At 44.2% G+C, this 23042-nt stretch overlaps 1 protein-coding gene across 1 annotated transcript in view; it reads left to right on the top strand.

Moving 5' to 3' along the window:
• Positions 1–23042, top strand: part of SUGCT (succinyl-CoA:glutarate-CoA transferase) — a 1605135-nt gene that overhangs the window by 659984 nt on the left and 922109 nt on the right. Inside the window, exon 10 of the mRNA XM_069730210.1 lies at positions 12255–12326. Coding sequence (XP_069586311.1) covers positions 12255–12326 — 72 coding nt within the window. The remainder of the gene's footprint in view (positions 1–12254; positions 12327–23042) is intronic.

Raw genomic sequence — 23042 nt, 5'->3', positions numbered from 1 at the left:
AACAGAAATGACCCTGTAGTCATCCTATGTTTTTGAAGATTACCACAAATTGAGATAAGATGCAATAGTTACGTTTATCAAAACAAAATCTCCATAAGTTGTGTGTGGGCTGAACATAGATGGCCTTTTGTGTAGCTTGAAAGTACATTGTACTAACATGTGTTTTGTGTGAGCGCCTTCAAATAGCATATGAAATCATAGCCTCGGCTTTTAGGTTAAAATGATAAATGTGTTGCTAATGATGTTTGAGATGTTTCTGCTTTATCAGCGGTCCTGAAGCACTGTTTTTAAAACGAAACCTTAAAATAGCCATCAAAGTCGGTCCTGCAGAGCTACGTGGTAAGCAGAAATCCCTGCATTTATCACGAGGCAGCTTTGTTTGGCAAATATGACATAATCCTTTTTGGTCTTTTAAATTTACAACACCATTAGGAATGGCCTGCTTTCCCACACATACCAGAAACCACAAAAACAAAAGAATTACCATTGCATATGGATGGTAAGACCTATTTCTATTCACGTGCTCCAAAAAGACATTTTGCCAAGGCAAGCAAAGTGATGCTCGGGCTGTTTGTTTTCTTAGATCTTGAGGAAATCTAATTCCAAACTGCATCGCTCTTGGAAAATTCCACTTCCACGTGTACTATTCAGATGCCTGAATCTGGTGACTTGATTATCTTTGTCTATGAGAAAATATTAGGAATAAATATTTTATTTTCATGAAATAACATCATTAATAATTATCACTAAACATGGAATCAGGAGTGTAATACATTTTACATATTTGACTTGTTGGTCATTTTTGTTTTAGAAGAAATCAGCCCAATAGTTGAAAATCTTAAACTATATTTATGGATGATAAAAACATCTCCACATGCATAAGCAATCCAGAGATAGGAACATCTATGCATTTCTGGTGCATTCAGCACCCATACTCATGATGACATTGTGAGTAAGGGTGCTGAGTGCACCAGAAACGCGTAAATGTTCCTCGAATGAATGCCTGGATTGGGGTGATTCTCTCCACCCTTCCATTACCCCCCTCCTTTTTCTTTTTTCTTTCCTTACTTCACACTTTCATTCCTGTCTACTCTTTTCTTTTTTATCTTTTTCTTCATGCCTGAAGTTCTACTCTTTCCTCTTCGCTCTCCTTCCTATGTTAATATGTAAATTGGACGAAACGAGGTCACAATGTGGATTCTTGTTCACTTTAGAGATGTTTTGGAAAATATGTCCAATCTATGGCTTTATCTATATATTTGCTGTGTTCTTGTTTCATTCCTAACGAAAAAAAAAGAAAAAAAAGAGATGCGTAGATTTTCCTATACAGTGAGGCAAAAAAGTATTTAGTCAGTCAGCAATAGTGCAAGTTCCACCACTTAAAAAGATGAGAGGCATCTGTAATTTACATCATAGGTAGACCTCAACTATGGGAGACAAACTGAGAAAAAAAAATCCAGAAAATCACATTGTCTGTTTTTTTAACAATTTATTTGCATATTATGGTGGAAAATAAGTATTTGGTCAGAAACAAAATTTCATCTCAATACTTTGTAATATATCCTTTGTTGGCAATGACAGAGGTCAAACGTTTTCTGTAAGTCTTCACAAGGTTGCCACACACTGTTGTTGGTATGTTGGCCCATTCCTCCATGCAGATCTCCTCTAGAGCAGTGATGTTTTTGGCTTTTCGCTTGACAACACGGACTTTCAACTCCCTCCAAAGGTTTTCTATAGGGTTGAGATCTGGAGACTGGCTAGGCCACTCCAGGACCTTGAAATGCTTCTTACGAAGCCACTCCTTCGTTGCCCTGGCGGTGTGCTTTGGATCATTGTCATGTTGAAAGACCCAGCCACATTTCATCTTCAATGCCCTTGCTGATGGAAGGAGGTTTGCACTCAAAATCTCACGATACATGGCCCCATTCATTCTTTCATGTACCCGGATCAGTCGTCCTGGCCCCTTTGCAGAGAAACAGCCCCAAAGCATGATGTTTCCACCACCATGCTTTACAGTAGGTATGGTGTTTGATGGATGCAACTCAGTATTCTTTTTCCTCCAAACACGACAAGTTGTGTTTCTACCAAACAGTTCCAGTTTGGTTTCATCAGACCATAGGACATTCTCCCAAAACTCCTCTGGATCATCCAAATGCTCTCTAGCAAACTTCAGACGGGCCCGGACATGTACTGGCTTAAGCAGTGGGACAGGTCTGGCACTGCAGGATCTGAGTCCATGGTGGCGTAGTGTGTTACTTATGGTAGGCCTTGTTACATTGGTCCCAGCTCTCTGCAGTTCATTCACTAGGTCCCCCTGCGTGGTTCTGGGATTTTTGCTCACCGTTCTTGTGATCATTCTGACCCCACGGGGTGGGATTTTGCGTGGAGCCCCAGATCGAGGGAGATTATCAGTGGTCTTGTATGTCTTCCATTTTCTAATTATTGCTCCCACTGTTGATTTCTTCACTCCAAGCTGGTTGGCTATTGCAGATTCAGTCTTCCCAGCCTGGTGCAGGGCTACAATTTTGTTTCTGGTGTCCTCTAACAGCTCTTTGGCCTTCACCATAGTAGAGTTTGGAGTCAGACTGTTTGAGGGTGTGCACAGGTGTCTTTTTATACTGATAACAAGTTTAAACAGGTGCCATTACTACACGTAATGAGTGGAGGAAAGAGGAGACTCTTAAAGAAGAAGTTACAGGTCTGTGAGAGCCAGAAATCTTGATTGTTTGTTTCTGACCAAATACTTATTTTCCACCATAATATGCAAATAAATTGTTAAAAAAAAACAGACAATGTGATTTTCTGGATTTTTTTTTCTCAGTTTGTCTCCCATAGTTGAGGTCTACCTATGATGTAAATTACAGACGCCTCTCATCTTATTAAGTGGTGGAACTTGCACTATTGCTGACTGACTAAATACTTTTTTGCCCCACTGTATATGGCCTAGTGATGCATGAGAAAATGTTTTAATCACAGACAAAGTTGAAGAATGTATACTGTTGAGCTGGACTTCTACTACATTCTGATAATCATTGTTAGTGATAGCGATGTTCATTTTGTGCTCCAGAGAGACCAAGCAACTGCAGTGAGTTGGCTTTTTTTTTTCAATTGGTCATTTTTGTTGGTGAGTTATATATGTAACTTTAAAAGCAAAGGCATGGGGCGTGGCCTATCTGCTGATGGAGTAGGTCGCACAGAGTGGGAGCTCCTTAGCCAGGAACCTCAAAGCGGCACACTTCTACCTCTCAGGTGTCCTCTTCTGCCTTCACAACATCGGTGCTGGCTCCCGGAGCGTCGGTGAGTGCATGGGGAAATCCAGAGCGTCCAACCGCGATCCCCCTAGGAGAATTCCCGACTTCTTTGCAGCCACCCCGCAGCCACCGCCGGAATCCAAGATGGCGCCGTCCTCCCCCAGGGCTTCCCGCTCCTCACAACGCAATGCTCAGGCGTCGCGGTCCGGCGCTGCGGCGTCGCATCCAGATGGAACAGCGCTACATTCGGACGCAGCAGCGTCGCATTTTGGCGGAGCAGCGTTAAATTCAGGCGGCTCGGCGTCTGACGCAGCTGATGGCCCGGTGACCGCATCTCTCCTTAAGGGACTGCTTGGGGACCTTAGATCCTCCATCCAAGAGGACTTGCGTTCTATGCTGGCTGAGCTAAGAGGAGAGGTGGCGGAGCTGGGCAACCGCACGGACCGCCTGGAGCGCAAGATGGTGGAACTGGTCTCCTCTCATAATGAGCTCTGGGACGCACATGAATCCCTGCAAACCCTAGCTGCTAAAACCCACGCTAAAGCCCTGGACCTGGAAGATAGGTCCAGGAGAAATAACGTTAAACTGAGAGGCATCGAGGAATCTGTCCTGGCAGGGGATTTGAAGCCATTCCTGCAGGACTTTATGGCGGCAGCCTTACCGCAGTTCGCGCCAAAGGACTTCATAATAGACCGCGTGCATAGGATCCCTAAACCCTCTGGCCTGGGGCCCTCCATTCCCAGAGATGTGCTGGCGCGCATACATTTTTTTGAGATAAAGGAGGACTTCCTACAGGCCCTAAGGAGAACCCCAGCGCTTCCTGAACGATTTGCAAACATCTCAGTCTTTCCGGATCTCTCTCCGGGCACTTTGGCTCTGCGGAGGACCTTCGCCCCCTACACTGCCATCCTCAGAGAGAAAGGCATCCTGTATCGCTGGGGATTTCCGACGAAGCTGCTCATTCGCAAAGATGGATTAATCACTACCTGCCTAACTCCGTCCCACGTGGCTTCGGCTCTCGCTAAATGGGGACTCCCGACTCCGGACTCCTCGAGTGCCGTGAACATTCCTAAGCATGGGTCTGACGGAGGTCCCAGGGCCCGTATCACACCGGACTGGGAGGAGGCCTGAGTCTACTGTATCTTTGGTTCCTGGCTATTTTCCCGCACGGATTTACTTGGTTTTTCTTTTTTTTCCTTTTTTAAGCTGCGTTGGTTTCTCGCTTAAGAGCTCCAGCAGCATCTGTTTGCCCCATAGGTGAACTGTTTTTTTGATTCTCACCTTCTGGACTCAGGATATTCCTGAATGGACCTTGGTCCGCTGGTTTTTTTGTTGTATGTCCTGTTTGTTTCCCTATGTTCTTTCTCTTCTGTTTCTGTTTTGCCCTTTCTTATGTCCTGCTATATTGACCACATGTTTTCTTTGCCTTTGCTCAGGTTATCAGTGTTTGAGGACTGTAAAACTGTTCTTATGCCTTTTCAATGAGTATCTCACTGTATTCAATTAACGTTAATGGCCTCAACTCGCCGGGTAAGAGGTCTGTGGTTTGGCGTCAGTTGAGCAAATCCCGTCATGATATTTTATGTCTCCAGGAAACGCACTTGCTGGAATGTGATAACTCCAGAATGCAATCAGGTCTGTACCCGCATCAGTTTTTTGCCAATGGCCCGTCAAAAAAGGCGGGTGTAGCCATTTTCTTCAGCAGGTCCAACTCCTTCCAACTGGTTCGATCTATAGCGGATCCATTGGGTAGATTCATTGTGGTGTTGTGTCTCATTAATAATGCCCCATATACTATTGCCTCGATATATGCCCCTAATGTAGGCCAACTTAAGTTTTTGGAGGGTGTATTCAAAACTCTTAATGATATTCAACATGGGCACAAGCTGATAGCTGGTGACTTCAATGCCCCAATGTCCAAAGTCCTTGACTGCTCTGCCTCTTCACTGTCTAGATGTGAAGTCGGGCCTCTAGCTGACTCTTTCCACTTGCATGATGTCTGGCGGTACCTGCACTGCGGTGAGAGAGACTACACATTTTTGTCTCCCAGACACGGTTCTTATAGCAGGATTGATTTTGTGCTGGTGAATGACGTGGCTCTCCCTCACTGCATCGCAACAGATATTGGCAATATCACCTGGTCGGATCATGCCCCGGTGTCCCTTACCCTGAAGGACCCCTTGGCCATCAGACCCCCTGCGCGTTGGCGCCTTAATGCCCACCTCCTGGCTGACCAATCCAATTCCCAATGTATAGAGGAGGCCTTGGGAGAATTTTTTGCCTCCAATGACACTCCTGACATTGGTGACGATACCCTCTGGTTCACCCACAAGGCGGTGATTAGGGGTCACTTCATCAAGCTAGCGGCAAAGGCTAAGAGGAAATACAATGCGGCACTTCAGGTAGCCTTAGACGAATTATCTCGCCTGGAATCTGCTCATAAACTTTCTCCTACTCCAGCGCTTCTCTCTGACCTTTCTAAAGCCCGCATACATGTTCGCAATCTCCTCCTCCATAAGGCTGAGAAGGCCCTGAGGAAAACCAGAGCCAAATTCTACACAATGGGGGATCGAGCGGGTGCTGTTCTGGCTAGACGTGTTAGGAAGAGAGAGGCCCAATCCAAGATCCCATTCTTGCTCCGGTCTGACGGCTCCCAGGTTCGCAACCCGATTCAGATTGCGGAGGAGTTTGCTTCTTATTATTCCTCGCTTTATGACCTCGGGTCTGACCTGGGGATTCCTCAACCTACGCGGGAGTCAATTTTGGCGTTCTTGGAGAGGGCTAATCTCCCCTCGGTCACTCAGGAGCAGCTCTCCTTCCTAAATTCCCCCATTGTCGAGTCTGAACTCTCGCAGATTATCAGAGAGGCCAATAAGGGTTCTTCCCCGGGGCCTGATGGCTTTCCCTTCTCCTACTATGCTCAGTTTTTTCCTGTCCTTGCCCCCTTTCTGTTGCGTCTTTTTAATAATTGGCTGGCGGTTGGTAGTATTAGGGCTGAGGGGTTGGAGGCTGCCATTGCGACTCTCCCCAAACAAGGGAAACCCACAACATCTCCGGGGAACTTCCGCCCGATAGCACTCTTAAACTGCGACGTTAAGATCTACGCAAAAGTCTGGGCCAATAGATTGTTCTCAGTCCTTCCTGATCTCATTCACCCCGACCAAGTTGGGTTTGTTCCTGGCAGACAGACGAGGGATGGTACCAGACGACTGATAGATCTCTTGGATGTGGTGGAGAGGGGGAGTCTCCCCAGTGTATTCCTGTCGCTCGATGCCGAGAAGGCGTTTGACAGAGTGCACTGGGGCTATATCGAGCTCACATTGGAGAAATTTGGGCTTACCGGGCAGATTAGCAAAGCGGTTATGGCATTGTATTCCAACCCATGCGCGTCGGTTCGATCGGCGGGATTCGGGTCTCGAACGTTTCCTATTAGGAACGGTACTCGTCAAGGCTGCCCCCTCTCCCCTATCATCTTTGCTCTGATCATGGAGCCCTTGGCCGCCATGGTCAGGCAGTGCGCGGACATAAGGGGAATTGCGGTGGGGGGAACTGAACATAAAATTGGTCTTTATGCCGATGACGTGGTCCTGACCTGCACCTCTCCCTTAACTTCATTGACTGCAATCACCACCATCCTATCTGAGTTTTCGGCGGTTTCATATTATAAACTTAATCTCACCAAATCCACAATTTTCCCCCTCTTCCTCCCCCCCCCTTCAGATTCAAATTCAATCTCAATATGCTTTTATTTGGGCTCCCTTGGGCTTTACATATCTGGGCATCAAGATTACTAGGCTAGATAACATAGTCCGAGTAAATTGCGAAGAAACTCTTTCGGAGGTCAGGAGGGGCATGGAGCAAATATCAAGCGCGTCTCTCTCGTGGATGGCCCGCATACAAACAGCGAAAATGTTATTCCTCCCCAAAATAATGTACCTCTTTCGGTGCCTTCCCCTTTTTATCTCCTCGAAGTTTATTTCGGCTTTTCAATCTTTGATAGACCGATTTATCTGGAATAAGAAGCCCCATAGGGTCAGGCGTCGGATTATGTCCCTTCCGTACTCTGCGGGGGGGTTGGGAGCTCCTGCGGTCCAGGCGTATTACAGGGCGGCGATCCTTGAGCCCCTTAAAATATGGTGGGAGGGGAACTCATGTTTGCCCTGGTTTCTGATTGAATCCCATTTTGCTCCCCAAAACTCGCTTAGATTGCTTTTGGAGCTCCAACTACTTCAAGTTCCTCCTGTGGGCCCCTGTCTCCGTTCTATTTGGAACGCATCTAAACTATGGGCGCTCCTTAGCACTTCTCTCCTAACATTCATGTTTGACTATGTCTCTTTGCAGGCTGTGGAGTGTGCCATTGTCCACATTTCTCTTGCCTCCTGGACGAGGCGTGGGGTGCACCGGGTGGCGGACCTTTTCGGCTCGGACGGTCTCTTGTCGTTTGAGGACCTTGCAGGGAGATTTTCCCTCACTGGGTCTGACTTCTTTCAATACCTGCAGATTCGCAGCTTCCTCAGACCGTGGCGGTCATTCGGTGCACCCCCGCCTCTGACAGAGGACCCGGCCCATAGATTCTTCAGACCATCCACCATTGTGCCACATGGCATCTCCATAATTTATAAAGCCCTCATTTCATTTGGTTCTACTGACAAACTTCCTTTTATGTCTTCCTGGGAGTCAGCGTTGGGCTTTGAGGCTTCCCTGGAGGATTGGCAATTTGCTATGGTACACCCTTCTAGGTTCTCGTCTTGTTTGGGCCACTTGGAGCAGGTGAAAAAAATTCAGCTCCACTGGTACCTCACCCCCGCCCGATTGGCGAGGGTTTTCCCGGCTACCTCTCCGCGCTGCTGGAAGGGATGTAGCGCCCTTGGGTCCTCCTCTCATGTCTGGTGGTCGTGTCCGCAGGTCCGGGTCTTCTGGCGTGGGGTAGAGACTTTGATTGAGAATCTGATCCGTATGCCCCTTGTTCTGAGTGGCCAACTCGCTGTCCTGGGCATCTCCCTCATCGATCTCCCTGCCCCCCTGCGCCCCATAGTTTCTAATATCCTAGTGGCTGCTAGGCAATGTATCGCGAAGCATTGGAAGACCTCCGTTTCCCCCTCCAGAGCAGAGCTGATCTCCAGGATTGATTTACATTTTTGTTATGAGGTCATAATGGCAGGGGGTCTATCGAAAAGAGCTAAGGTCCTCTCGTGGTGGGACCCTTGGACGTCCTCGCCATTTGTATCTCAGTCTGCTCTTTCCCTTATTTAAACTGTTTGCTCCTACAATTCTGCTCTTGTTTTTTGGTTTTCTGTTTATTTCTTTTATCCTCTATGTGACACTGTATTTATGTATTTTGTATTGATTACATTGTGGTCCTTAATACGGTATGCATTGGATTTTTCCCCTAATCCCCCCTTCCCTCCCCCCCACCTTCCCTTTTCATTCTGATATGTTGTTTATTGTGAAAAATGTTCAATAAATACTGATTGGTTAAAAAAAAAATAAAAGCAAAGGCATGACAATACATTTGTTATGCATATGACTTGATATAGCAGCTCATTGCTAAAAAAAGCAAAATCAAGTAATTATACAGGTTCTGTTTTTCAGTGAAGCAAAAGTAAGAGTATACAATCAAAATGTAGGCACTATTGTCATTTGTTTCCTGAACTGAACTATGATCCTATTCATTCATTAAAGCAATTATTCCAGAATTCTGTAATAAATTATTTCGAAACATCGCAAAATGTTTGCGCAATATGTAGTTGCACAAAAACTTGACAACTTTGGACATCTTCACACCAGTTTTCCACTGCTTCTCTGAAATGGGCAGAGCTGTAACGGAATGGAGGAGTAATGCTGCAGTTCTTTTAATTCATAGCAAGCTGTGTCATTCTTTATACCAGACATTATAAGACTGGTGTAAGATTGTGGCGACTTGCACCCAAGTGCATGCTACTCCATCAGAAACTCTTGTGTCATTAAGATGCATATTCCTTCAAATGAATCAGGACCATCTGACTCCAGCGCATCCCCTGATCAAAACAGACATGAACATTTCCAGTCTTGATGAATCGTGTCCTATGGATATATTGCAGTGTTTAATTTTTGTCATTTTTTGTTGATTACACAAGGGGCAATCTCAGCAAATTTGATGTTGTTATACCCTAGTGACCAAAATTACTGAAACAATTAAAGTGATCAGGCCTACTAATGAAAGCCTAATTATTTCAAAGTAAAATTTGTATATGCATGGATAATAGTAGAATGTTTTAATATTACACAATTCTTTGGTGGAAATTGATCATTGCTCTACTGTAACATGATGTGTCTTCCACACCTGCACTTTCTATAAATCAAGATGCCGAATAAGTTCAGGTACACTTCTTCCAAGGGTGGTGCATAAACATCACTTTCCTACCTGACGGCATTGATCTAAATGACAAGCTGCACATGGGGGCGACATAAGTGAGGCTTTACTGATAGAAACGAGATTAAATCAAAGACAAATCAATATTTTTTTGCATTCAAAACAGGATAAATGCATCATTCAAAGTAGACTTGTACAGTTTTTGAAATAGCAAGAAGGTTGTTCCCAAAATTTTTGAGAGCCAACCTCAGATCAGTATCTTCATTTAATCCCACAGAAGCTTCATGATGTTGAGATCAGTGCTATTTGGGTGTCATGTCATCACTTGCAGGACTCCTAGTTATTCTTTACACTAAAGAAAGTTCTTCTTGACATTCATTGTAAGTTTGGGATCATTATACTGCTGCAGAATGAATTTGGAGCCAATACATGATGGTTAAGTATCTACCTGTATTTCTTAGCATTGAAGACACCAAGAATTGGGCAACATTGAGAACTATAGGTGCAGTGAAAACTTAGTGCAGCAGAGGAAAGACACATCAAGTCTACTTTCCCTCCAAATGATATGTCCAGCAGTGCCATCAGCTCAGAAATGGCAACAACCAGTAAGACCCAGTAACACCAGTCTACTGTGCAAAGGACTCTGTCCAGAAATGGTTTTCACGGAAGAATTGTGGACCAAAATAATATCTTTTATATGGAAACAAGTCCCAATGACTATACACAAGAGTGTATTTGCCAATGACTATACACAACAACATGAGGACTGAGGTGCCGAAAAAATGACAGCAGATGCTGTGGACTGAAAAGTCAAAATGTGAAATATTTGGTTGTATGAATAGGCAGTTTGTGGAGAGCAGTACAGTGTCTCGATGGCAAAAATGAAGCATCGTAGAGATTCCTTGTAAGTTTGGTCTGCATTTCAGCAAATTAAATTGGAGATTTGGTTAAGTTTAATGGTGTCCTCAATTCTTAGAAATATAGGCAGATACGTATTCATTGTGCATAACCACCAGGAAGGTGTTTGGCTCCAAATTTATTCTTCACAAGGATAGCACCCGCAGTTATACCACCAATATTATTAAAAAACTATCTTCAGTGTAATGAACAAGAAGGAATTTTTGAAGTGAAGATATGGCTCCCACAGATCCCTGATGATTTCAACATCATTGAGACTGTTACGGATTACTGAACGGGAAACCACTGGGTAAATCTGACAGGGAGAAGGACTTGGGCTCCTAGTTAATGATAAACTTACCTGGAGCAGCCAGTGCCAGGCAGCAGCTGCCAAGGCAAACAGGATCATGGGGTGCATTAAAAGAGGTCTGGATACACATGATGAGAGCATTATACTGCCTCTGTACAAATCCCTAGTTAGACCGCACATGGAGTACTGTGTCCAGTTTTGGGCACCGGTGCTCAGGAAGGATATAATGGAACTAGAGAGAGTACAAAGGAGGGCAACAAAATTAATAAAGGGGATGGGAGAACTACAATACCCAGATAGATTAGCGAAATTAGGATTATTTAGTCTAGAAAAAAGACGACTGAGGGGCGATCTAATAACCATGTATAAGTATATAAGGGGACAATACAAATATCTCGCTGAGGATCTGTTTATACCAAGGAAGGTGACGGGCACAAGGGGGCATTCTTTGCGTCTGGAGGAGAGAAGGTTTTTCCACCAACATAGAAGAGGATGCTTTACTGTTAGGGCAGTGAGAATCTGGAATTGCTTGCCTGAGGAGGTGGTGATGGCGAACTCAGTCGAGGGGTTCAAGAGAGGCCTGGATGTCTTCCTGGAGCAGAACAATATTGTATCATACAATTATTAGGTTCTGTAGAAGGACGTAGATCTGGGTATTTATTATGATGGAATATAGGCTGAACTGGATGGACAAATGTCTTTTTTCGGCCTTACTAACTATGTTACTATGTTACTATGTATGTTACATGAATAGATAGAAGGAGATCTGTGGTTTGTTCTCAAAGATGTTTGGCTGTATCTCCCTGCTACGTTCCTTCACAACTGTGTACAGAAGTATCTAGAAGAATTGATTCTCTTTGAAAAGCAATTGATGATCACACCAAATTTTGATTTGATTTTGATTTCTCTTTTTACTTTATTTCACTTATCATTTTGTTAATTGATAAAAATAAACTATTAACACTTCTATTTTTGAAAGCATTATTATTTTTCAGCATTTTTCCATATCTGCCTACAACTTTTGCACAGTATCCTGTAAAAATATAATTATTGTCTGTCATAGGTATCCACAGTCTTTACATTGTCTTATAATATTGGGTAAATTCCTTTTAAATGTTTTTGTATTTCATAAATATGAACTCAAACCATTACCCTTTTCTATTTTTGTATTCATTGCAAAAATAAACCTGCTACATTTACTGAATGTGCTCAGTTATGTGGCTTTGAACCACATATAAAGATAATGTTATGTACTCTTAACCCTCTCACAGAAATGGATTTTATCCAGTCTTGGAGGTTCATTTCAAAGCATAACCTTATCTGAACTGTGGCTCATCATTGCATGTAACAATTAAAATATAAGTTGCAAACTAAACATTTTTCAGCATAAAATGTTTTGAATGTACTATCTATGCTGACCTTTTTTTTCTTTTCTTCTATTCAGTCATTTAAAGCAAAGGATGGTTATCTTGTTATTGGGGCAGGCAACGATCAACAGTTCTCTACAGTTTGTAGGGTAAGTGTGTTGGTGATGATCCACATATTCCCCTTTGCGGTCATCCCCCATATGATCCCCAAGTGGCATGCTTATCTTTTAAATCACTTTTATAAAAGCTCCATGGTATAAATGATTTGATGATGGGCTTATATTATTATTATTATTGGGAAGACCTGGGTGCATTTACACTGTACATTTTTCGATTACGGTATCTCCTCATCTACCGAGGCTGACAAATAAGCAAAAGATTAATTCGTTAGGTGAAATTATTTTTAAGCTTGCTTAAAAAACCATTGTTCTCGGCAACACATCATCCTGTGTAAACAGGAGACGTACTAAAAATCTGGCTTGTAGGGATAAAATGGGACAAATTTTACGAAAACAAATAACCAAAGATATGGCTTCATAGCCTTTATTATCCTTATATTCGTTCCATAAATGATAAATAATTAAATATAAAAACTCCCACACTTTCCATGCATCCAAAGTTATGGATGTGTCTCAGAGGACTACATAGTAGTTACAACTTGTATTAAAGTTGAAACATGCGGTGTGGGTGTCAGGAGAAGACAGTAAGTGGATTGGAAATAAGTGTGTAGAAAATGAATTTAAGCCTTTCATCTTTGATTAAAGAAAGGCTTCATAGGAAGGGTCAGTGGTACAAATACTAAACACACATAGAGCTTTGCCTGTGAAGTTATTTACATTGCCTTAGAGATATATGCCCAGGATAAATGTGCTAAGTGGTTGCAGACATGTTGAATGTAGTGTACTTTATGAAATGTTTGATCTTGTGAAAGGAAAGCGGTGTAGCTGCTATTAGATAAAATAGAGCACAATTTTTAATCACCATTAAAAAGTGATGTAAAAAAACATTAAAAAAGTATAACTTTTATCATTTTTTTTACATTTAGGAGTCCACAAACTATATCTAAAAAAATAATTGATTTTAGATATTCACAGTAATTGTAAACACAAATCCACAATATGAGATTTCTGTTGTCACTTCTCATTGTAAGGCCTCGCTCAGATGGCCGTTATTTGAGCACATTGTAGCATTTTTAGTAATCCCTACAATAGTTACTTTGAGTCATAATACATGTGTTTGGACCAAGACATACTGTATGTCCTATGTTAAAGCTGTATGACTGAAGCCTTTCAGTGACCAGCTTCCATTTATTTACTGAGACACTTTGCATCTGCAGTGGGATTGTCCCCTTTTTCTTTATTTTAACAAATGTTTAGGGGACATAATAATGCAATACCTACCAGTATAAATGCACTAGAGTAACTAAACTTATTGGTTCATATAAAATGATGTGAATTTGAGAAAAGGTTGTAACTAGTGTTGAGCGATACCTTCCAATATCGGGAAATATCGGATCGGATTGGATCGGACCAATACCCCAAAAATATCGGGTATTGCCGATTCCGATACTGGAAACCAATGCAAGTCAATGGACACAAATATCGGAATTAAAATAAACCCTTTCTTTCCTTGCACATCCAGCTTGGGAGGGGGGAAGAGTGTGGGTGGTGCATGGGTGGAGACTGGGCGTGTCTGTGAGTGCGGGTGGGGTCTTACGGGCCTCTCGGGGGTCTGTGCGGACCTGTCGGGGGTTTGTATGGGCCTCTCGTGGGTCTGTGTGGGCCTGCCGGGGCCCGTACGGGCCTCTTGTGGTTCTGTGCGGGCCTGCCGGGGCCTGTACGGGCCTCTCGGGGTCTGTGCGGGCCTGCCGGGGCCTTACGGGCCTCTCAGGGGTCTGTGCGGGCCTGGCAGGGCCTGTACGGGCCTGTCGGGGGTCTATACGGGCCTCTCGGGGGTCTGTGCAGGCCTGCCCGGGGGTCTGTGCAGGCCTGCCGGGGGTCTGTACGGGCCTCTTTGGGGTCTGTGCGGGCTGCCAGGGGTCTGTGCGGGTATGTGCAGGCATCGTCCGATGGGGCTACAAGTCCCATCGGGCTTTTCCTGCTATAATGACAGTGATTGACACATTAGCCAATGATGGGACAGTAGTAGTCCCATCATCCGGCTAATGTGTTGAATGTAAAAAAAACACATACATACTACATACAACATACTACATACATAGCACATACATACAACATACATACAACATACTACATAGATACATACTACATACATACTACATGCATACTACATACATACATACATACATACTACACACATACATACTACACACATACATACTACATACAAACAGCATACATACAACATACATACAACATAATACATACATACAACATACTACATACATACAACATACTACATACATGTAACATACATACATACTACATACATACATACATACTACATACATACAGCATACAAACATACTACATACATACTACATACATTCTACAAATACATACTACATACATACAACATACATACATATTACATACATGCAACATACATACTACATACATACTACATACAACATACATGCATACTACATAAATACATACATACAACATAATACATACAGACAACATACATACTACATACATACATGCATACTACATTCATACAACATACATACATTCTACATACATATTACATATATACTACAAATACATACTACATATATACTACATACATACTACATACAATACATTCATACATTACATACATATAGACATACAGTACATATAACATAGAGTACATACTCACATCACTTGTCACTTTGTTCTCCCTGAAGAAGTTTATTTGTCCACATACATATATTTGGTGGTTGTCCATAGCAGGGTCCATTTGGGGCCTGTCCTTGTAAGGACAGGAGTTACACAGGGGTTCCAGGGTAGATAGTACTTCTGTGCCCTAACCCACTTACTTTCCCCTGGACATTGACTCTCCATCGCCTCACCGGCTGAAGTATTGACCATATTGATGTGTCCGTCCTGAATGGTGAGACTGTTCCATTCTTTTATTTTTTGAGCACTGGTTATTTTGAGCACTTTATATATGTATTTGTGTTTGTTTATTGGGTTCGTATATTTTAGATTCGTCTATTAAAAGCTAAGTTTTAATATTGGTAACCCTCCATAGCTGCAAACTGCTCCAGGTCCCTGATATTTGAAGGGTGCCTTCTCCAAACTGCCATTTTTAGATCTCTCCACAGGTGTTCTATGGGATTCAGGTCTGGACTCATTGCTGGCCACCTTAAAAGTCTCCAGTGCTTTCTCTCAAACCATTTTCTACTGCTTTTTGAAGTGTGTTTTGGGTCATTGTCCTGCTGGAAGACCCATGACCTCTGAGGGAGACCCAGCTTTTTCACACTGGGCCCTACATTATGCTGCAAAATTTGTTGGTAGTCTTCAGACTTCATAACGCCACACGGTCAAGCAGTCAGGTGCTAGAGGCAGCAAAGCAACCCCAAAACATCAGGGAACCTCCACCATGTTTGGCTGTAGGGACCGTGTTCTTTTCTTTGAATGCCTCTTTTTTTCTCCTGTAAACTCTATGTTGATGCCTTTGCCCAAAAAGCTCTACTTTTGTCCCATCTGACCAGAGAACATTCTTCCAAAACGTTTTAGGCTTTTTCAGGTAAGTTTTGGCAAACTCCAGCCTGGCTTTTTTATGTCTCGGGGTAAGAAGTGGGGTCTTCCTGGGTCTCCTACCATACAGCCCCTTTTCATTCAGATGCCGACGGATAGTATGGGTTGACACTGTTGTACCCTCGGACTGCAGGGCAGCTTGAACTTGTTTGGATGTTAGTCGAGGTTCTTTATCCAACATCCGCACAATCTTGCGTTGAAATCTCTTGTCAATTTTTCTTTTCCGTCCACATCTAGGGAGGTTAGCCACAGTGCCATGGGCTTTAAACTTCTTGATAACACTGCACACGGTAGACACAGGAACATTCAGGTCTTTGGAGATGGACTTGTAGCCTTGAGATTGCTCATGCTTCCCCACAATTTGGTTTCTCAAGTCCTCAGACAGGTCTTTGGACTTCTTTCTTTTCTCCATGCTCAATATGGTACACACAAGGACATAGGACAGAGGTTGAGTCAACTTGAATCCATGTCAACTGGCTGCAAGTGTGATTTAGTTATTGCCAACACCTTTTAGGTGCCACAGGTAAGTTACAGGTGCTGTTAATTACACAAATTAGAGAAGCATCACATGATTTTTCGAACAATGCTAATACTTTTGTCCACCCCCTTTTTCATATTTGGTGTGGAATTATATCCAATTTGGCTTTAGGACAATTCTTTTTGTGTTTTTTCATTTAAGACAAATTAAATGAAGATAATAATACCAAATAATTTGTGTTTGCAATCATTTTCAGGAAGAAAATGAGTATTATCTGACAGAATTGCAGGGGTGTCAATACTTTTGGTCATGACTGTATGTATGTAGTATGTATGTTGTATGTATGTATGTAGCATGTATGTTGTATGTATGTAGTATGTATGTTGTATGTATGTACTATGTATGTTGTATGTAGTATGTAGTATGTATGTCATATGTTGTATGTAGTATGTATGTAGAATGTATGTAGTATGTTGTATGTATGTATGTTGTATGTATGTTGTATGTTGTATGTATGTAGTATGTATGTTGTATATATGTAGTATGTATGGTGTATGTTATATGTAGTATGTATGTAGTATGTTGTATGTAGTATGCATGTAGTATGTAGTATGTATGTTTGTGTTTTTTTCTGCATGTATGTAGTATGTATGTAGTATGCATGTAGTATGTTGTATGTATGTATGTAGTATGTATGTAGTATGTTCTATGTATGTATGTTGCATGTATGTATGTTGTATGCATGTTGTATGTATGAAGTATGTATGTATGTAGTATGTATGCAGTATGTATGTTGTATGTATGTAGTATGTGTGTAGTATGTATGTAGTATGTTGTTTGTAGTATGTATGTAGAATGTATGTAGTAAGTTGTATGTATGTACTGTATGTTGTATGTTTTATGTATGATGTATGTAGTATGTATGTAGTATGTATGTTGCATGTATGTTGCATGTATGTTTGTTGTATGTATGTAGTATGTATGTTGTATGTATGTAGTATGTATGTAGTATGTTGTATGTATGTAGTATGTAGTATGTATGTTTGTGTTTTTCTCTGTATGCATGTAGTATGTTGTATGTATGTATTGTAAGGGGTTTCACTCACTCAGGTGCGATGGCTGACACTTAGGAGGCAGGTTCCAACAAAAGTTCAAAGGTTTATTGCTCCAAAAACCAGTTAGCATAAACAGAAAACAAATAGCCTTTAGCTCAGGCAAAAAAAACAAACAAGTGTCCATTCCTTCAGGCTCAGTCCTGGAGTCTTAACACACTCTGGAGGCTAGCACCTCCACACATATCCTCTGTGTTACGCATTAGGCTTTCTTTTATATGTCTAACCACACCCAGAACCCATCACATGACCAGACATGTGGTTGTGACATCACCACAGGTCCTGAAACACATATAGATAGCTATGGTTACATCACAGCGGCAAGCCATCTATGTGACACATATCTTCCGTCGATTTGACACCCTTTAGCCACGCTACATACCTCCCCCTCTGCCTAAAGCTGTGGGGCTTGGCACTTTTCCCCCACTAGACAAGGGATTCTTGACAGGGCATCAGCATTACCGTGCAGCTTTCCGGCCCTATGTTCCACATGGAAACAGAAGTCCTGCAGGGTTAAGAACCAACGGGTGACCCTAGCATTTCTACCCTTCGTTTCCCTCATCCACCTAAGTGGGGCATGGTCGGATATCAGTCTAAATTTATGTCCCAGCAGATAGTACCGTAATGTGTCCACCGCCCACTTTATGGCCAAGCACTCCTTCTCTACGACTGAGTAGTTCTTTTCAGATGAGGACAGCTTCCTACTCAGATAGAGAACAGGATGCTCCTCCCCGTGTAGTTCTTGGGAAAGGACTGCTCCTACCCCAACATCTCAGGCATCTGTCTGAAGAATAAACTCTTTCTTGAAGTTTTGGGCCATCAGAACGGGTTGCTTACACAGAGCCTCTTTCATCTCTTGGAAGGCTAACTCTGTTTCTTCGGACCATTTAATCATTACTGATTTTGTCCCTTTTAGCAGATCAATCAGAGGCGCAGCCATCGTGGCGAAGTTTGGGATGAACCTCCTGTAATATCCCACGATTCCCAAGAAGGCTTTAACTTGCTTTTTGGAAACTGGTCTTGGCCATGTTTGAATTGCCTTGACTTTACTGATTTGGGGTTTTATTTCTCCATGACCCACTATATATCCAAGGTACTTAGCTTCTTCTTTACCCAAGGCACACTTCTTCGGGTTTATTGTAAACCCCGCCTCTCTTATAGCATCAAACACCGCTTGGACCTTTTCCAGATGACTCTCCCAGTCCGGGCTAAAGATGACGATATCATCCAGGTACGCAGCAGCGTATGCCTTGTGGGGTGCAAGGATTCTATCCATAGCCCTTTGGAAGGTGGCCGGAGCTCCCTGTAGGCCAAATGGCATCCGGACATACTGGAAGCATCCATCTGGTGTAGAAAACGCCGTCTTCTCCTTGGCTTCCTGTGCCATAGGGATCTGCCAATACCCCTTCGTCAAATCCAAGGTGGTTATGTACCTGGCGGGCCCAAGCCTTTCGATGAGCTCATCAACGCGGGGCATGGGATATGCGTCAAACTTGGAGACCTCATTCAACTTCCTATAGTCGTTGCAAAATCTCCACTCCCCATCAGGTTTTGGGACCAGGACAATTGGGCTCGACCAACCGCTCTTGGATTCCTCAATGACTCCAAGCTTCAACATACGCTCCACTTCCTTGGAGACTACGTCTCGACGGGCCTCAGAAATTCTATAGGGCTTCACGTTCATGCACACATGTGGCTCTGTCAGGACCTCATTCTCTATGACCTTTGTGTACCCAGGCAACTCAGAAAACAGGTCCTTGTTTTTCTGGAGTAACTCCCAGCACTGCTGTTTCTGGGTCTTCGATAGCATCTCCGCTATAGTAACCGCTCCAACCTCTCCTTCTGGGTTGCTTAACAACGATGGAGTTACTGTCAGCTCTCTATCTTGCCACGGCTTGATGAGGTTTGCATGGTATACTTGGAATGGTTTCCGTCTTCCTGGTTGGTGAATTTTATAATTTACTTCACCAAGTTTCTCGACAACCTCATAGGCCCTTGCCATTTGGCCAAGAACTTGCTTTCCACCGTCGGAACTAACACAAGAACTCGGTCTCCCGGATTGAACTGCCTCACTCTTGCAGACCGGTTGTAGACTCTGGCTTGAGCTTCTTGTGCCTGGAGGAGGTGTTCTTTCACGATAGGCATCACCTTTGCAATCCTCTGCTGCATCAGGGCCACATGCTCAATGACGCTTCTGTGGGGCGTGACTTCGGCTTCCCAGGTTTCCTTGGCTATATCCAGAAGTCCTCGCGGATGTCGGCCATATAGAAGCTCAAACGGTGAGAACCCTGTGGAGGCCTGTGGAACTTCACGAATGGAAAACATCAGATAGGGTAAGAGACAATCCCAGTCTCTACCGTCTTTCTCTATAGCTTTTCTCAGCATGCTCTTCAGTGTATTGTTAAATCTCTCAACAAGGCCATCTGACTGGGGATGGTACACCGAGGTCCTCAACTGGGAGATTTTCAGGGCTTTGCATAATTCCCCCATCACCTTGCTCATGAAAGGTGTCCCCTGGTCAGTCAGGATCTCCTTCGGCAGACCTGTCCGGGAAAAGACATGGAGCAACTCGCGAGCTATACTCTTTGAGGAAGAATTTCTCAAGGGAATTGCCTCAGGATAGCGTGTGGCATAGTCCAGGATGACTAATATATACTGATGGCCCTGGGCTGATTTAACTAAGGGACCGACCAAGTCCATGGCAATTCTCTCGAATGGCACCTCAATAATGGGCAGTGGCACAAGGGGGTTCCGGAAATGAGGAGTGGGAGCAGTTAGCTGACATGTTGGGCAGGACCTGCAATAGTTCACTATTTCCCGGTGACACCCAGGCCAATAGAACCTCTGCAAAACCCGTTCCTGCGTTTTTTCCACCCCTAGGTGTCCACCTAAGATGTGTGAATGGGCCATGTCCAACACCTTCCGTCTATATGGACCCGGCACTACCAACTGCTCTACCAACTCCTCCCTTATTTTCGTGACCCGGTACAACAACTCCCCACTTATTAGAAAATGGGGAAATCTTGTGTCCGCCCCCGGCTCCTGTACCACCCCGTCAATAACTGGGGTCCCTATGTTGGGCAGTCCCAAAATTTTCACTGGTCACCTCTAACTCCAGAATGTCAGATGCAGGGGACACTTCCTCCTCATCCCCAACCAGAACACAAAAAGGAAACCTGTCTGACTCTGGGTGTGGTGACACCCTTCCAGGGTTCATTGGTTCCCTACTCTTGCTAGGGAGCTCAGAACATTTTCCCCACAAATCCCAAAACAAACAGAAATCCCGGCCAATAATTATAGGGTGCAACAAGTCCTGCACGACGCCGACTATGTGGGACTCAGTGCCACATGCCATTTCAATGTCCACCCTGGCCATAGGGTAGTCCTTTGCATCACCATGTATGCACCGCACTCCGACTTTCTTTCCCGGGAGCAGGTGGAGAGGAAAAGTGGCCCTCACCAGGGTCACTAGGCTCCCTGAGTCTAACAGTGCCATTACTGCTCGACCGTTCACCTTTACGGGACACGCTTGAGGTCCCTCGTTGGGCGGAGAGTTCACACCGCAGGCTGGATATGCATAGTATGAGCAACGGCGTCCCATGCTGCAGTCCATCTGCTCAGTGGTCTGGGAACAACGGGCAGCTATATGTCCTTGCCCGTGGCACCTCCAACAAATAACATCACCTGTAGGGACCTTGGGCACCACCTCCCCCACCCTTTGTGACCTTGGACGCGCCATCCCTTTTTGGGACTCAGCTCCCTTCTGGGACCCCCAGTACGGCATGGGTTGCCTCCTGGAGGAGCCTTCCAACCCTTGGTATCTCTCAACCAGTCCGATCAGCTCATCGGCATTCTGGGGATCACCCTGGGCAACCCAAGTCTGTATGGACCTCAGGAGGGAATGCACAAACCGATCCATCATCACCCGTTCCACCATCTGTGCAGGTGTACATGACTCTGGCTGCAGCCATTTCTGGACCAGGTGCAACAGATCAAACATTTGAGAGCGAGGCGGTTTGTCCCGGTGATAGGCCCAGCAGTGAACTCGCTGTGCCCTGACAGTCAGTGTCACCCCCAAACGTGCAAGAATCTCGACTTTCAATTTGTGATACTCTTTGGCATCCTGCAAGGTCAAATCATAGTATGCCTTCTGGGGTTCTCCCCTCCCTCTCAGCGACCCTCTCAAGCACCGTCAGGAAGGCCTCAACATCATCCCCGGGGGTCATTTTCTGCAATGCGCGTCTTAACGTCTTCCGGACGTGGGTGTCATCAGCCAGACCTGGAGTTGGGGCGCTCGTCTTGCCCTGGATGGCGGTTGCCAGAAGCTGCATCTGCTGCTGTTGCTCCTGCTGGTTCTGTTGCACCTGCTGCATCAACAGCTTGTTGGTCTCTTGCTGGTTCTGTTGCAACTGCTGCATAAACAGCCTGTTGGTCTCTTGCTGCTGTGACTGCGACTGGATCAAGTGTTTCAGTAGGTCCTTCATTTTCCCCGGCAATGCTTGCTGGCTTACAACAGACTTGACCCAGGACATTCAATAAAAGACGTATGTCTCCACTGGGAACGCTGCCCGCACGTCTACCACCAATTGTAAGGGGTTTCACTCACTCAGGTGCGATGGCTGACACTTAGGAGGCAGGTTCCAACAAAAGTTCAAAGGTTTATTGCTCCAAAAACCAAGTGTCCATTCCTTCAGGCTCAGTCCTGGAGCCTTAACACACTCTGGAGGCTAGCACCTCCACACATATCCTCTGTGTTAAGCATTAGGCTTTCTTTTATATGTCTAACCACACCCAGAACCCATCACATGACCAGACATGTGGTTGTGACATCACCACAGGTCCTGAAACACATATAGGTAGCTATAGTTACATCACAGCGGCAAGCCATCTATGTGACACATATCTCCCGTCGATTAGACAGCCTTTAGCCACGCTACAGTATGTAGTATGTTGTTATATTAACCAATTCAGTAACACAATGGACATAGAGGTTAGAGCACACACAGTGATCTGACAAAACCTCAAAATAATAGAACGAGCTCTGAGACGTGGGAACTCTGCAGACCGCAATCCCTAATCCTCTCCAACAACACTAGAGGCAGCAGTGGATTGCGCCTAACGCTCCCTATGCAACTCGGCACAGCCTGAGAAACTAGCTTGCCTGACGATAGAAATTAAGCCTACCTTGCCTCAGAGAAATACCCCAAAGGAAAAGGCAGCCCCCCACATATAATGACTGTGAGTTAAGATGAAAAGACAAACGTAGAGATGAAATAGATTTAGCAAAGTGAGGCCCGAATATCTGAACAGAGCGAGGATAGGAAAGGTAACTTTGCGGTCTACACAAAACCCTACAAAACCACACAAAGCGGGCAAAAAGACCCTCCGTACCGAACTAACGGCACGGAGGTACACCCTCTGCGTCCCAGAGCTTCCAGCAAACAAATAGACAAGCTGGACAGAAAAAATAGCAAACAAAAATAGCAAAGAAGAACTTAGCTATGCAGAGCAGCAGGCCACAGGAACGATCCAGGAAAAAGCAAGTCCAATACTGGAACATTGACAGGA

Source organism: Ranitomeya imitator, chromosome 6 (genome assembly GCF_032444005.1).
Source record: "Ranitomeya imitator isolate aRanImi1 chromosome 6, aRanImi1.pri, whole genome shotgun sequence".
NCBI classification, from domain to species: domain Eukaryota; kingdom Metazoa; phylum Chordata; class Amphibia; order Anura; family Dendrobatidae; genus Ranitomeya; species Ranitomeya imitator.
The sequence above is the reverse complement of the archived record's forward strand: the minus strand, read 5'-3'. Positions and strand labels throughout refer to the sequence as shown.